Below are 14,371 nucleotides of genomic sequence, written 5' to 3' on the forward strand. Positions count from 1 at the left end.
CGGGTCACTTGGTGACTCCAAGACTAGGCTCTATTTAGCAGAAAGCAAGGTGGGAGCCTTCCAGGTGCTGAAGCCACGGCTGGGCAGGCTGTCGCCCAGGATGGCTGGGCAGGCAGTGGCCCAGGACAGCTGCTACGATGCGTGTATTTCACACACTGAGTTTGAGCTCCTAGATAGGAACACCACAACACATGAAAAACAGGGCAACGAAAGTGTGACTCTGTGTCCCTTTATTTAGAAACAGGTTGGGAATACTGTGATCCTTTTGGGAGCAGGGAAAGAGGGTTTAGGAGTTTCGGCGGTGGGGGTGGGGTGATTCCAGTAGTTGTCACTATTCAGCACCAGAGCAAATGCTTGGGCATAAGGTCATTCTTGAATCCAGATGAGTCATCGTCTTATATATATGTACAGTAGAATTTTAAGTAGATAAGCTGTTCTTATGGCTTTGTCCCCAGACACACTGCAGTGATGCAACAGAAAACTAGAGAAGAGGGGAAGTAGAAAATGCCCGATGAGCTCACTACACTTCCTTTCTTCTTTTCCTTTCTTTCTTCCTTCTGTCCTCTCTTGCTCCTTTCTAATCAGATGGTCGGAACAGGACTGCTGCTGAGCAGATGTCTGAAAAACAAGCTCATCTGTGGGGTAGGACTGGGCATTAAAGTAAGTCCTGAAGGTGGAGGGAAAATTCACTGTGTTCTTCCTGTGCCCGCCCCCACCGGGGTAGCTGCAGTATCTTATAGCCTAGGTTGTAGCGTGCTTTGGGCTCCTGAACCCACAGCAGGTCAGAAGCCACGCTCCATCTGTCATAGGGCTGCTTTACCATTGTCTCTGGCAGATCTGACAGGGAAGGTTCTTGACAGAAATGGACATCACATTACAACTCCACCCCTGTTGCTTGCCCGAAGGGAGTCGGCACTTGGTTTCAGGGGGCGCATGGGGGTTGCTAATATGCCAAAGAAGCTGGAGAGGCTAGGACCGTACCTGCTGCATGGGGAGCCACTAACCACGGAAATATTTGATAGGAAGCCTTCCTCCTTCACCCGTTAGGGCCCCAGTGATGCCTGGGAAAGTAGAAAATCCGAATCCTTTTATACTCACCAACTTAGTTTCATTTTTTCCCCATCTTCCCTTTCCCAACCTACCCCATTCCCTAAGTTACTTATGTCACTTTCTGGAGCAAAAAGAGCGTTTGCCTTGCCTTTTTTTTTTTTTTTGGCATTTCTGCTTACTTCCCCAAGCTTGCAGCAGAGTTTATGTTCTCATTACATCCTTAACTCACTTTTGGTCATGAGAATTGACCGACTGACTCAATCCCAGCTCCTGCTGGGTATGGGAGAGGTAAGGTAGGGTAAAGACTGGGAAAGACTGAGAGATGGCCAAGAAGGGCTGGAGGTTGGATAGCAGACTCCCCCATTTTTTTTGTGGAAGGCTTTAGGAAGGTGAGGAGGTGCTGACAGAAATGAGGAGGAGATTTAAACCCACTTATGGCTTGTTTGGGCCTCTACCTGGAATGATTCCTGTGTTGGTCATTTCCCATCATTCATAGCTACCGTGGTACTCTCTGATGAGCCAGGATGGCATGTAGGGCCTGCAAAATTATAGTCGCCTGATATATCCACCCTACACTCTCTGCCTCAGAGCAAAACTTAGGTAAAAGTGGATCTCTCCATCCTGGGTCATAAAGTCAGCTTCTTAAAAAGGCCTCATCAAAGAGAGCTCCCCTCATGCAGCCTGAAGTGTCTTAAGACAGCACATTTCCTTTTATCTTTCTTTCCTCTCTCTGGGATCCTCTCTTCTCTTCTCTTGTCCTCCCTATCTTTATTTGCTTGGTTCCTTTATGTGTCCTTTCACGGGCACAAGTGTCGACTGGCTGAAATGGAAGGCATTCATGCATGACTTGTCCTGGTGGAAGGGCTGAGCTCAAGCAGTTACAATGGGAGAATGGAAGCCCTTGTCTCTGGACAGCGATGCTCTGAGAGGAACTTTCTTTCTCCCAGGACGTGTTCCCAGCACCCCGTGTCTTCCATGCACTTTACCCAGTTCTGAAAGAACTGCCCAGAACAAGGAGGCTCCCAGCTGGCTTAGCCTCACAACTTGACTTTGCAATAATCACCACTGATCTGCAGGTGAGCGGGGAGGTGGCTCAACCCCAGCACAAAGGGAAAAGACAGGGTGCTTTCTCCACTGATTGCCATCCAGAAGGTGTATCCCCAAAGCCTCTGAACAAAGGGATGCTTCTGCCAGCGGAGGTGAAGGGCTTTGCCCACAAGTCATAGGTTATGGCCTTCATTCTGCCAGTGCTGTCTGACTTTACCAGGAAAATCAGGAACTTTTATTTGTACCTAAGAGATTGACTCTAAACCTTAGCTGGACCTGCACATTCCCTACACATGATTGGGGAACAGTAGCCCCAAATGTTTTACAGTATTCTGAGAGTCTCCATCCCATCCAGAGAAGCTACGGCCAGACATAACCAGCGTCCCTTAGACTGTTCAAAGGATTGAGCGTCCAATTCTTTGCAACTCTTCGGAGCTTCCCTTTACCCAAAATGGCATGGGCAAAGAAGAACAGGAATTTTCTGGGACAAAACATTTCTACAGGAATCTAACATTTGATTGAGCTTTTGACAAGGCGCCCAAGTCATGAGGGGAGCGGTTGGTTCTTTAGAGAAAGCATTTCAGCGGGGGGTCAGGGAGAGGGTGGGAGAGGGGTAGATGGCAAAACACCACCACCGTATATTCATATTGTGTATGGTCTACTCCCTGGGCTGGCATAGTGGAGGATACATAGAACAGACACGTGCAGGTAGCACCCCCATCCGTATACTAAGAGTTTGTTACATCAAAATGTTCCTCAAGGACTATGAACTGTGAAGTGGTCAGAATGGAGAGAGCCATCCTTTAAGAAGCTCCAGGAGATAGTTTCTCTTCCATTCATGGAGCCAAAGCAAAGCAGCCCTTGGTTGGGTGGGTGATTTCTTTTTAGACAAGACAGGTTTCCGTCTGTGATTCCGTCAGTTCAGGGAATTTCTGGAAAACAGTGTCATCATGCCAGTGATGGGCAGTAGAGCCAGAAGCATGGCAGGCCTTAGGTGGCATTCACCTTGACACAACTGTCCTTTGAATGAGAAGTTAAGGTTCACACTTTTCTATCTGGCCAAAGCGAAGCTGGGTCAGAGTCATGGTCCTGGAGTGGGAAAGAGTTGACAGTTGCTTCTGCAGGTCTTAGTGGCTACACCAAGAAGGCTGCAGTGTCGTTTTAGAAGCACTCAGCCACCTCATCTGGAAGGGAATTCATTCTGGGAGAGTTTGGGAGATAGGAGGCCGCGTGCAAGGCTCTTAGAGGGCCAGAGCTAGCAGGGTGAGGCAGCATCGCTTCTGCAGGTGGCTTATTTGATACGGATGAATGTGTGGACCAAAGCAGAAGGCACCCCACTTCATGGAGTACTCTGCACCTTTCCATAGCAGGGCTAAAGTGGGGGTGATTCTGTGATGCTAAAAAGGTTTGTACGGGTTTTCAGGTTGGGAACCTCCATGCTGAGCCCAGGGCAGGCTATACAGAGAAGGAAGAGGAGCTGGCCCCAGTTCCTTCCCATGGCTGAACTCCCATCTCGCTGCTGAGTGGCAGCTCTCAACACCACCCAGGCAGCCCGGGACCCCTTTCCATCCTGTGTGCTGTGGCTCTTCTTGGCCAGGCACCTTTATTTCTCATCCTCATCCCCCTCACTCATGCTGCTGATGGAGGCTGAGGCTGCTTTGGGTGAGGAGGGGGGAGAGGTCTTGTTCGGGAGCCATGAGAAGGTGGGAGATGGTGAGCGGGAAGGGGACCGGCTCCGGGTTGGGCTGCTCACGGGGCTCTGCTTCGGAGATAAGGCCTGTAGCATCCGGCTGCTTCTCTCCTGGAACATCTGCTTCTAGAGAAAAGATTGAGAGACGGTCTCTGTTAACACAATGATTTCGAGTGCAGTTGTGGAGAAAGGAAGGGCAGGATGGAGAGCCGATTCACCAAAACACCGGCATCCACAGACATTCCATGTTAGCAAAGGCTATAAATAGGGAGAAATGAGTGAAATCTGGGGCCAGTAAGAAGTGACCTGTTACAGTTCCTACTGATAGATGAGACTTTGCTTCTCTTTTATCTGTACAATTTAACTGCCAGGCAAAGTAGCAGTGTCCTAGATAGTGTTAGCGTCTTATAAAACAAAAACCTTTGTCTTCATGGATATTAGGAGAAATAAACAATAAACAAAGCATGTGGTATATCAGACGGAAACGTGATTCATGAGAAAGATAAGGCAAGAGAAGGTACCATGCCAGGCCTGGTGGCTGACACCTGCCTGCTGAGCACTTGGGAGTCTGAGGCAGGTGGAGTTTGAGACAAGCCTAGGGCTACAAGAGACTATCTGAAAGAGCAAGGTTACCACCCTGGGGCGCTGGACTACAATTGCTAATGAGCTTCCCACGGAGGGCCTCGCTGAGGAAACGCTCTCTGGGCGAAGACCTGCAGGAGAGGAGGGAGGAAGGAGAAGCTCTCCAGCAGCAGAAATCAGTGGGAAGCCAGTTCCAGACAGACAGTCTCAAGAAGACAGAAAGCCACCGAGCCAGGAAGAAGAAGCTGACCGCAGGACTGGCTGGGTCAGCTGCCTGAAAAGCATGAGGAAAAGAGTTAGGCGGAGATACTGGAGAAGTAGTGGGGGGCTGTCATGGAGGCTCTGGCAACCATTATGGGATGTCTGCATCGGCCCACTGTGGAGAACCATTCAGGCACGTTTAAAGGGACAGAGGGAGGAGCAAGACTATCCCAGCAACGGAGAGAGCTAGTGGGGAGGGGCGAGTGGGTGGCCTAGGGGAAGTGGTGGGGGGCACTGATTCACACAGGACCTTCTCTGAGGGGAAGAGAAACTTTTGGAGCCTTGCAAGCAAAAGAGGAGCACATTTGCTTCTGTCTTTTCCAGTGACCTCCCTAGCTATTGTGCCGGGAAGAGACTGCTGTGAAGACTGTAGTGACCGATTAATGAGGAACCCATAGCAGTAAGAGTCTAAGACCATGATGGCCCCTGGCTCGGCCTCGTGGCTGGGAAGATAATGAGGAAATGGCCAGCATTTCTCCGCACATTGAAGTTGAGCTCTGCGAAACCCTTCTGTTTTTTGTGCACTTGTGGGAACTCTGACATGTCGTCACAGTTGTGTGACTACCTCTACTCTCTAGGCATAGGGGACTTGATCAGGGCCAAATGCTCTTGGGGTCCTTTGTCATCCATCACCGCCTGTCCTACTCTCAACACAGACCTATTTTCTGTCCAATAAGTTTTGGACATTTACCAGGATGGCATTTTAAATGGGACCCTACAGTATAAGCATGCGGTCTGGCTGACAGGCGGGATGCGGCACATAGGAGGAAGACGTCTCAAAGGTGACTCTAGTTTCTGCTGCTGGAACTGGAAAGTGGCGGTACCATTTGCTGGGTTGAAGAATGCTATGGGATGAAAGGGGAGTTTGGTGCTAAAACTAGATTTTCCTTAATATTTTGGGGGAGAGTTTTTTTTTTTTTTTTTGAGGCAGGGTCTCATGTAGCCCAGGCTGGCCTCAGACTCACTAAAGAACTGAAGCTGGCCTTGAGCTTGTGATCTTCCTGCCTCGGCCTCCTGTGTGCTGAAATTCCAGGTGTGTGCTTGTCCAGTCTCTGAGACTTCAGGTGACGATTGCATGGTGCTTTGTTCTGGAATACTGAGGGAAGCCTTGTCTCATAAAAAGAAAGAAGAAAAGAAGAGGGGGATATAGAAGAAAGGGAAAGGGGGTGGAAATGGTAGGAGAAAAGAAGATAAAAAATGAAGAGGGTATTATAAAATGAACTAGAAATGGCCAGCCTCACTATAGTAATCAAAGGATCAGAATGAGCCACTGCCATGCTCCAATAACTGCGCTAATCAGCCAGGGAAGAAACACTTTTTTACTGTATCAGATTGCTAACGTTTCCTTAATTTGTAATGGTGAGTGTGGATGGGTGGATGGGTGCACAGGAAGGGGCCACGCTGCTGCCGCTGGGTGGACACTAACACACAGTACCTTCCTGGGAGGCAACAGCAAAAGCTTCTTTTCCCCCAAGGGATTAGAGATGTAAGGAAATATTTATAAGTATAGATATTGTAGTAGTATAACAAATAAAAGTGTAAACTTCTGAAATAAATTAGACAAAGGATATTTAACTTCAAGATGATATACTAAACAGCTGACCAAAAACAGGTTCTTTTTTGGGAAAAAAACCAATTTATTCATTTTATTTAATGTGTGTTTCTCTGCATGTGTGTGTACACCACGTGACTACCTGGTGCCCTGCCCTCAGAGATCAGAAGAGGGCTTCAGATGCCTTAGAACTGGGGTTACAGATGGGGATGGTTGTGAGCTGCCATGTGGGTGCTGGGAATCAAGCCTGGGCACTCCACAAAAGCATCAAGTGCTCTTAACTTTTGAGGTGTCTTTCCAGGCAAGAAAGTCAGGCTCTTAAAGAATCCTTACTAATGTGAAAAGTGCTCTGCAAATGCTCTAGAAAACCGAGTGGTTTTAGGATCACACGGCCTGCATTATTCCAGTGCTCGAGAAGAAATGATGGAGATGTGTGTGCCACGGGACGGAGCGCAAGGGAGCTTTTGGTCTCTTAGTCTATGTGTATGTGTTCGGGGTGCTCAGAACTGAACCCAGATCCTCACACTGTGAGACAGGTGCTCTGCCACTAATCTAGAGCCCCATCTCCCCTTAGATTTTTAGACAGGATCTTTCTATGGAGCCTGTCCTGGAACTTACTCTGTAGACCAGGCTGGCCTCAAAGTCACAGAGATCCACTTGTCTCTGCTTCCAAAGTGCTGGGATTAAAGGTGTGTGCCACCACACCTGGCTTTTTATTTTTACTTTTTGAGATAGGGTCGCTCTAATTTGCCCAGGCTGCCCTTGAACTTGCAATCCTCCTGCCTTGCTCTCTCACATAGCTGGGATTATAATACTGTGCCTCCAGGCCTGTCAAGTCATTGCCTTCAGAGTAGTTCTGTAATGAATAAATCCAGTCTTTCATGTGTGCTAGTTCCACATCTGTGGCTTCAACTGTCTGCAGATCAGACATGGCATTTACAATGACCATGTACAGACTTCCTCTAGCAATTGTTCCCTGAACAATAAAGCACAGTGTCTAATGCATTTACATCATATTAGCTATTATAGGTCATCAAAATCATTTTAAGTATATGGGGGATGTGTGTAGTTTTTTTGTGCCAACACTATTTTTATTTAAGGGGTTTGAGCATCCCCAGGTTTTGGTGTCTGAAGGAAGCCCTGGACTGATTCCCCAAGAAATACAAAGCAGTAGCTGCTGCATGTTGCTTTTGCCTTCATAAAACGTATTGTGATAGGAAGAACGAAATTCAAATAGCTGGCGAGGGAGGTCGGGCGGGCATTTCACTAGTGACATAGCCGGGAAACATTAAGACCTGAAGTACACCATTAACTCCTCCCTGCACTCATTTTCCTTCCTAAGCCCTAGTCTGGCACTTTTTAGAGCCTAAAGTTTCCCCTGGAAAATAGAATAGAGAAGCCATGCTGATCACTGAGATTCTTCCCAGACTGAAAATTCCACCTGTCTACAAATACAGCAATTATTAAGAGCACTGATAATTCTGCCAAAAGACAGCCAACCCCCGTGAAATCAAACAGGATAAAAAAAATAGTGCTGTACAACAGCATTACCTGAGATTAAGCCCATTTATGAGACAAAATCAAATGCCAAAAGGATTGGGTAGCCTATTATTAACAGTAACATTAAAAAAAAATCCTTGAACTTCTAGCAGGCACTTTAAAATATGTGTTTTTATTACTATAATCTTTCGGCATATTTTTAGTGGCAGCCATTAGCCCTCCTGCTGTTAATGGATTGTCAGCATTTCCATTAGAAGCCCACTTTCTAAGAAATCTACATCTTGTCTACTGTAGTTTGAATCAAGCTCATAACTTGAGACTATTCCGCCTAAGGGGATGAAAGAATTTGAATCTTTAATAATAAACAGTGGTGTCACCCTTCACAAAATGTGCTACCCATGCAGAAGCAGCCCGGCCTGGACTTGCAGGTTCTCCGATCTGTTTCTGCTGGACTTTCCGGGGTGGTTTCCCTACAAAGGAGCTGAATTGAATCCAATCAGGAGACAGTTCATAATGAGCTTCCTGGGAAGAAAAGCACTTTAGAAATATAACAAATAATGAAGACCATGGCATGACATTTTCAAAGAGAAAAGGTATTTCAATTCAATCTTTTATTGTATTAACGGGTTTCCATTTAGAAAGTTTTCCCCAAGAAAATAATCCCATTTATAGTCCTGTCCATGTGAAAGTAATTTTCTGTTTGCCTCCTACAAAGTTTCCCCTTTTAAGAAGTATTTAGCATCTAGTGTGGCAATGAATATCTTGCTGAATGCCTTTAAAGGCTTTTGTGTCTCCTATACATCCTGGCATGTGAGTCAAAATGAAATAAAAAAAAAACCTAGTATGATCTCACTTGGACCTCTGGTAAGGAAGATGAAAGCCAAGAAGACACAAGAGTTGGTGTTTCCACTCTGACCAGATCGATAAACACCATCTTCTACAGTGACTGAGCCTTCACCGTGGCTGACGTGGTCTTGGTGTCAGGCTGTGTTAGGAAGAAATTGTTATGAAGTGGCTTAATCCTCTTGACAAACCTAGGAGGAGTAAAGCTGACTTTCCCCTTACAGTTGCTGTGACTGAGGTGCGGGGATGCAGAAGAACTTGTCAAGGTGGGCTGGGGTCAGGGCTGGGGCCGGGACTAGTGTTAGTCATGGAACACTGGACTAGCGTGTTTAAGGCACCGAATATACTTTAGAGAAGGAACTCACAAAAAGAAACCATTTATGAAACTAGAATAACCACAAAAGAACTTGCCCAAGGCCACACAGCTAAGAAGTGAGTCCATGCTCGTGAGCACCTCTCCTGTTTCATGGCTAAAGGCTTTCATGTTTATGCAGTCTTTATTTGTATATTTGCTTAAAAATACATTTGTTAGCACTATCAAGTCTTGCGTGGAAAGGCTGGGAATGTGGCCCACCAATAAAGCACTGGCCAGGTTCTGGGCTCAGTCCCCAGCGTAGAAAGAGGAAAATGTTCCCAGTGTGAGATCTAGTTCACACGCACACACTTCATGGTATCTCTTTTATCAAAATCAAAATGATCCTAAAAATTAGCAGTGTGCCTGAAATGATGATGATCACCATGTGACCCAGCAGTTTTGTGTCTATGTTTGTGCCCAAGAGACCTGGAAACGGGGACTCAAAAGGCTATGTGCCGAACACCGAAGGGTTCATTGCAACATTATTCACAACTGCCCAAAGTGGCACAACCCAAGTATCTACCACCAGAGGGATGGACAAAGTAGATATGGTGTGTACCAGGGGGGGGGGGGGTGGTGGTGGTGGTGGTGGTAATATTACTCAGCTTTTAAAAGCTGCTACAACATTGATCCATGCTACAACACAGGTGAACCTTGTATATTTTAAGTATAATAAATACTGTATGATTCAACTTATATGGCTACCTAGAGTCATCACTCAAATTCAGAGAGAAAGTAGGTGGATGTTTTCAAGCAGCTTTTGTGTAGGATGTTTGTGCTTATAAGGTGCAGCATCTTTTTGGCACTGTAGAAACATCCTGGAGATAGATGGAGATGATGCTTACATGCTGGTATGAATGTACTTAGTGCTTACTGCTTGAACATGGTTAAAATGGGACTGGCCGTGTAGCTCAGTGGTAGAGCACTTGTCTAGTATGCATGAGGTCCTGATTTTGATATTCAAGTGTGAAAATAAAAAGTTAAACTGGGCCGGGCGATGGTGGCGCACGCCTTTAATCCCAGCACTCGGGAGGCAGAGGTAGGTGGATCTCTGTGAGTTCGAGACCAGCCTGGTCCAGAGAGCTAGTTCCAGGACAGGCTCCAAAGCCACAGAGAAACCCTGTCTCAAAAAACCAAAAAAAAAAAAAAAGTTAAACTGGGTGATGGGGGTGCATAAATTTAATTCCAGCACTCGGGAGGCAGAGGCAGGTGAATCTCTGTGAGTCCGAGGCCAGCCTGGGCTACAGAGTGAGTTCCAGGACAGGCTCCAAAGTCTACACAGAGAAACCCTATCTTGAGAAAAAAAGTTAAAATGGCAAATTTTATGATGTACATAAATCCATATGCCACAATTTGGAAAAATAGCAGTGGATCATGCAATATATAAATTCCCCACTCCCAAATCACCTCCATAGTATTTTTAAAAAACAACAAATCATTGCATGTAGCAAGTGGCACAGTCTGGCTGGCATGGGATCCACTAGACTAGTCTGGGCCAGAGGATAAGCTCCTGGTCTAAGATAAACTAAAAGTTTCCATTGCACTGGAGACCTTTGTCTTTGGTTGTTAAAAGATTCATATCACTGTAAAGCAACAGGGAAGAACTTTCTTTTCAAAGTCAATGAAGTAATATAGTGGCGGACACCAGCCCATGATTGAGGTGCTAATATTTCAATCAATGTTTCTGCTCTGTGAATTCAGATGCTTCAAACAAAAGTAGTGGAACTGCTTTAAGAAGACCAATACCGGGGGCTGGAGAGATGGCTCAGAGGTTGAGAGCACTGGCTGCTCTTCCAGAGGTCCTGAGTTCAATTCCCAGCAACCACATGGTGACTCACAACCACCTGTAATGAAATCTGGTGCCCTCTTCTGGCCTGCAGGGACACATGCAGACAGAACACTGTAAACAAAATAAATAAATCTTAAAAAAAAAAAAAAAAAGACCAATACCCAGCCTGCATGCTGGGCCAACATCCCTTAACCCAGCATCCCTCACTAGCTGCCATTTTAGAGACAAGCAGCATCAGCCCCAACATAAGCAAGCAAGTGTCCAAGTTAAGTTCATTTAGAGCTCTTCTTCTGAGACAATCAGTTATTAAAAGGCAATCCTCACAAGGAGAGGCGATCCTGAGTCTTTCGTCTGAAAGGTGCTACTGCTTGGATCTGGACTGCCTGCCCAGGTGTCCATGTATTAAGGGTTTGTCCTTGCAGACTGGGAGGCTGGCCAGAAACCTTCCAAAATGAGGCCAGATGAAGAGTCTTCTCATCGTTGTGGCTGAACCCTCCTCCCTCTTCTTCCCTTTTGCCCCCTTCTCTTAGGTGTCACAAGGTGAGTGACTTCATCTCACAAGCTTCTGCCATGAAGGGCTGCCCTACCAAAAAGCCCCAAAGCCCCCCAAACAGTGACCTCAGAGAATTTCTCTCATATTTTCCTCCCTCTTTTTTTTCTTGTTCTTTTCCCCATCAAAATGGCTTTTTTTTTTACTACATACATCCTAAGAATGTATTACACATGTGCACATGTTAAAGACAACAGCTACCATGTATGAAAACTAAGTTTAAAACTTTTGTATAGTTTGGTATTAGCCCTAAAAAGTTCATGTATGATAAATTAAACTCACTTCAGTAGTGTGCATGAAATCAACTTAGATGTTTCATTACAGTAATATAAAACACAGTAACTCAGAAGGCTTCTCTTGTCATTGGGAATGGATTCTAGGCCACCTTCTGAGTATGACTCAAGAAAACTTAGAAAAATCAATTAATAGTAGTTAAATAAATAAAGTGATGTAAGTACAAAAAAGAAAATAACGATTTGGGCCCTAATAGCCCACCAGTCAGGCTGAGTAAGCAGGAATGGGAGAATCTATTATTGCAGTTAATAGGATGCTGGCTTTAAATTGTTAAAATTGTCTTCATGGCAGACAGCCTCCGACAATGCCTCCTAGGGTCCCATTCCTGCTATTTGCATCTTTGTGTGGTGCCCACCCATGACAACAGCTAATTCCTTTGACCCACCTGTGCAGCGTAAATCTATGAGTCAGGTTGGGGGAGGCAGAGGAAGCAGGGGAAATAAGGTCATGAAGAGTTAGCAAGTCTGACTCTTCCAAAAAGAAATAGAAACACCAAGACAACCAAGTCCGTCTGGTTTTGTTTTTGTTGGTCTTTGAGACAGGTCCTCACATGGTAGCCTAACCTGGCCTGGACGTCAGATAGCACAGGCTGGCTTGGAGTTTATCGTAAAGTTCTGCCTGTTGGATTTGATCCACTAAACAGTAAACTGTGTCCAGTGCCATAAGCGAAGGAAGACAGTGTGCATGGCGAGTTTGGGCCTCACCGTGTCCTTTGCAGATGTAAGGAAGGTCTGTGACTAGGCACTTCTCACAGTCCGTTCCCTCATGCAGGTACTCGGTGAAGAAAGGCCCATGTGGAGTACCCACTGTGAGCGACATGCGAAGCCGCACACCAAGCCTGCTCTACCCAATTTTGGACCTTAAATCTTCCTATGTTGCACCTTTCTAAGTCGGGCTGCTTTGTAGCAGTACTGTACTTGCAGGTAACGCAGATCCCCTGTTTTAAGAAATGAGTTCCAGTCACAAATTCACAAATAAAGAATTATTATAATAATAGCATATTCATGAAAAGCAAATTACTTATCATGGCGTTTAACATCCTTGTAACTATTCCTGTACTTTTAATGTCAACAGAAAAAAAGTACTGTCTAAGTTTGGCTGATACAGTAAATTAATGTTAATAACAGTTTTGACACTAATAGCAAGTTTTTCAAAGGAAAAACCTCCAGTCTCTAAGCTGGGTTCCATTTCTTAAAAATCACCTCCGCTCTCTGTCACCAGACTTCCTAAGAACAATTCCAGCTACGTTCTCACCTTTGCCGGGAGCCTAAAAAGCCTGGGGGTAGAAAGTTCCCATGAAATGATATTCTCGCCTTGCCTTTGCTCTCCCCAGGTGCAGAAAGCATCCACCCAGTGAGTCACAACTCGAGGGCTTCTGGCAGAGTTCCCTTTCTGAAGCACGGTGAGCAAATGAGCTGCTATGTGGCGTCATTAAAAACCACTCACTGGGTCTTCAGAGTCAGGAAACTGTGAAGGAGCCAAGTACGGAGGCATACACTGAATCAAAAGGGCGAGTTCAGAATTCATATACTAATGAACAGAGAGCAGGGCGTTCACTTGCTCTGTCTTTGTGCTCTTCCATAGTGCCGTGCACAGACAAGACCGTTAATAAATCTAATCATCTGAACTGAAAATGAACCAAAAAAGCGAGAAGGAACCCAGCGCATGGTTTCTGCTCTCTTGCCAGTCCTCATTGGGAGGTCTTAATGGCTCAGTTAGCCCATCCCTTTCAAGCTCAGCCTGCAGCTAGAATACCGGTGGCTTAATAACAACTTCTCTAACATGGTCGAGTCCACTAGACTTTAAGCATCTCTTCCGACTCTGAGAACGTTGTTCTTTTCCTATACTAACGGAGTGTTTTACTTTTAGATAATCCTATAATGAATGAGCTCAAATGAGCAAAGACACTAGTGACAACCCATCAATAAAACAAGGAAGTAGACATGGATTTCCTTAGAGACTCCTCATATCATAGCAAGAAATCTTGGCTATTTAAGATTAAGGAAAGCAAATGGGATCACTTCCTTGCATTTTCAAAAGAAAGTTGGCTTGAGGCTAGAGAGTCCCAGCAATGTGTCTCGTCTCTCCACACTTAGAATGTGGGCTCACAGCCGTGTACGGGACGGCTGCCTTGTTACACCGGTGCTGAGGTCCAAACCCAGGTCCCCGTGAATATGTAGCAAACACTCCTATTTGCCGAGACAGGAGGGATACTGGTGCTTTCTGGCTTCCATCTTAGCCAAGAAAACAGGAGGCTGTGTTCAGGGAGAAACTCTGATTTAAAGGAATGAGTGAGGGTGATGGGGGAGGACACCTGACATCTTCTACCGGCCTCTGCACACAGACATCCATATCCCATGAATGTACATGTGTACACATAGGAACATATACATAGTATTTCTTTCTAAAAAGGAAGTGAGTTTAAAATTAAAGATATCTATTTGTCAAAACCCTCATCAGCTCTACATCTACAGTTATGAATCACAATTGCCTAAAGAATTTAGGTGAGGAAAAAAATATGCCTCTCCATTCTTGAATCATGGTCTCAGTCCCTTAAGACTTTTGGGACCTATACCAACAACTACATGCCAAAGGGGAATGGTAAATCAAGGTTTTATCGGCACAGTTACAAAACAAGATTCTGCTACTCCTTTTTCTCTCTAGTGACAGAGACCCTGATAACCTGGGGTGGTAGAGTGGCGCCATTCTTTTACATTCTTCTTCCGGGGAGCATAATAACCTCTGTGTACTTAATTAGAGCAGATGCCGAATACCCCCAGGAGACTTTCAATGGCCCAGACTGTTGATACATAGAAAGAGATCATGAGGATGGTCATTAGACCCTCATCCAAGATTCT

At 45.6% G+C, this 14,371-nt stretch overlaps 1 protein-coding gene across 4 annotated transcripts in view; it reads right to left on the minus strand.

Annotated features, from left to right (window-relative positions):
• Nucleotides 1–224: 224 nt before the first annotated feature.
• Pcyt1b (phosphate cytidylyltransferase 1B, choline) overlaps nucleotides 225–14,371 on the minus strand; it is a 69,378-nt gene continuing 55,231 nt past the window's right edge. For 2 of the 4 annotated variants that reach the window (XM_041647622.1, XM_041647625.1), the window contains exon 8: nucleotides 225–3,913. In XM_041647622.1, the coding sequence (XP_041503556.1) occupies nucleotides 3,701–3,913 (213 nt within the window). In that variant the 3' untranslated portion in view covers nucleotides 225–3,700. Of the gene's footprint in view, nucleotides 3,914–12,874; nucleotides 12,981–14,371 lie in introns of those variants that run through there. The other 2 variants (XM_041647624.1, XM_041647626.1) reach the window with 2 other exon arrangements.

The sequence above is a fragment of the Microtus oregoni genome, unplaced genomic scaffold (assembly GCF_018167655.1).
Source record: "Microtus oregoni isolate MIOR12 unplaced genomic scaffold, Mior012 000198F_ref0000285, whole genome shotgun sequence".
Classification (NCBI taxonomy): domain Eukaryota; kingdom Metazoa; phylum Chordata; class Mammalia; order Rodentia; family Cricetidae; genus Microtus; species Microtus oregoni.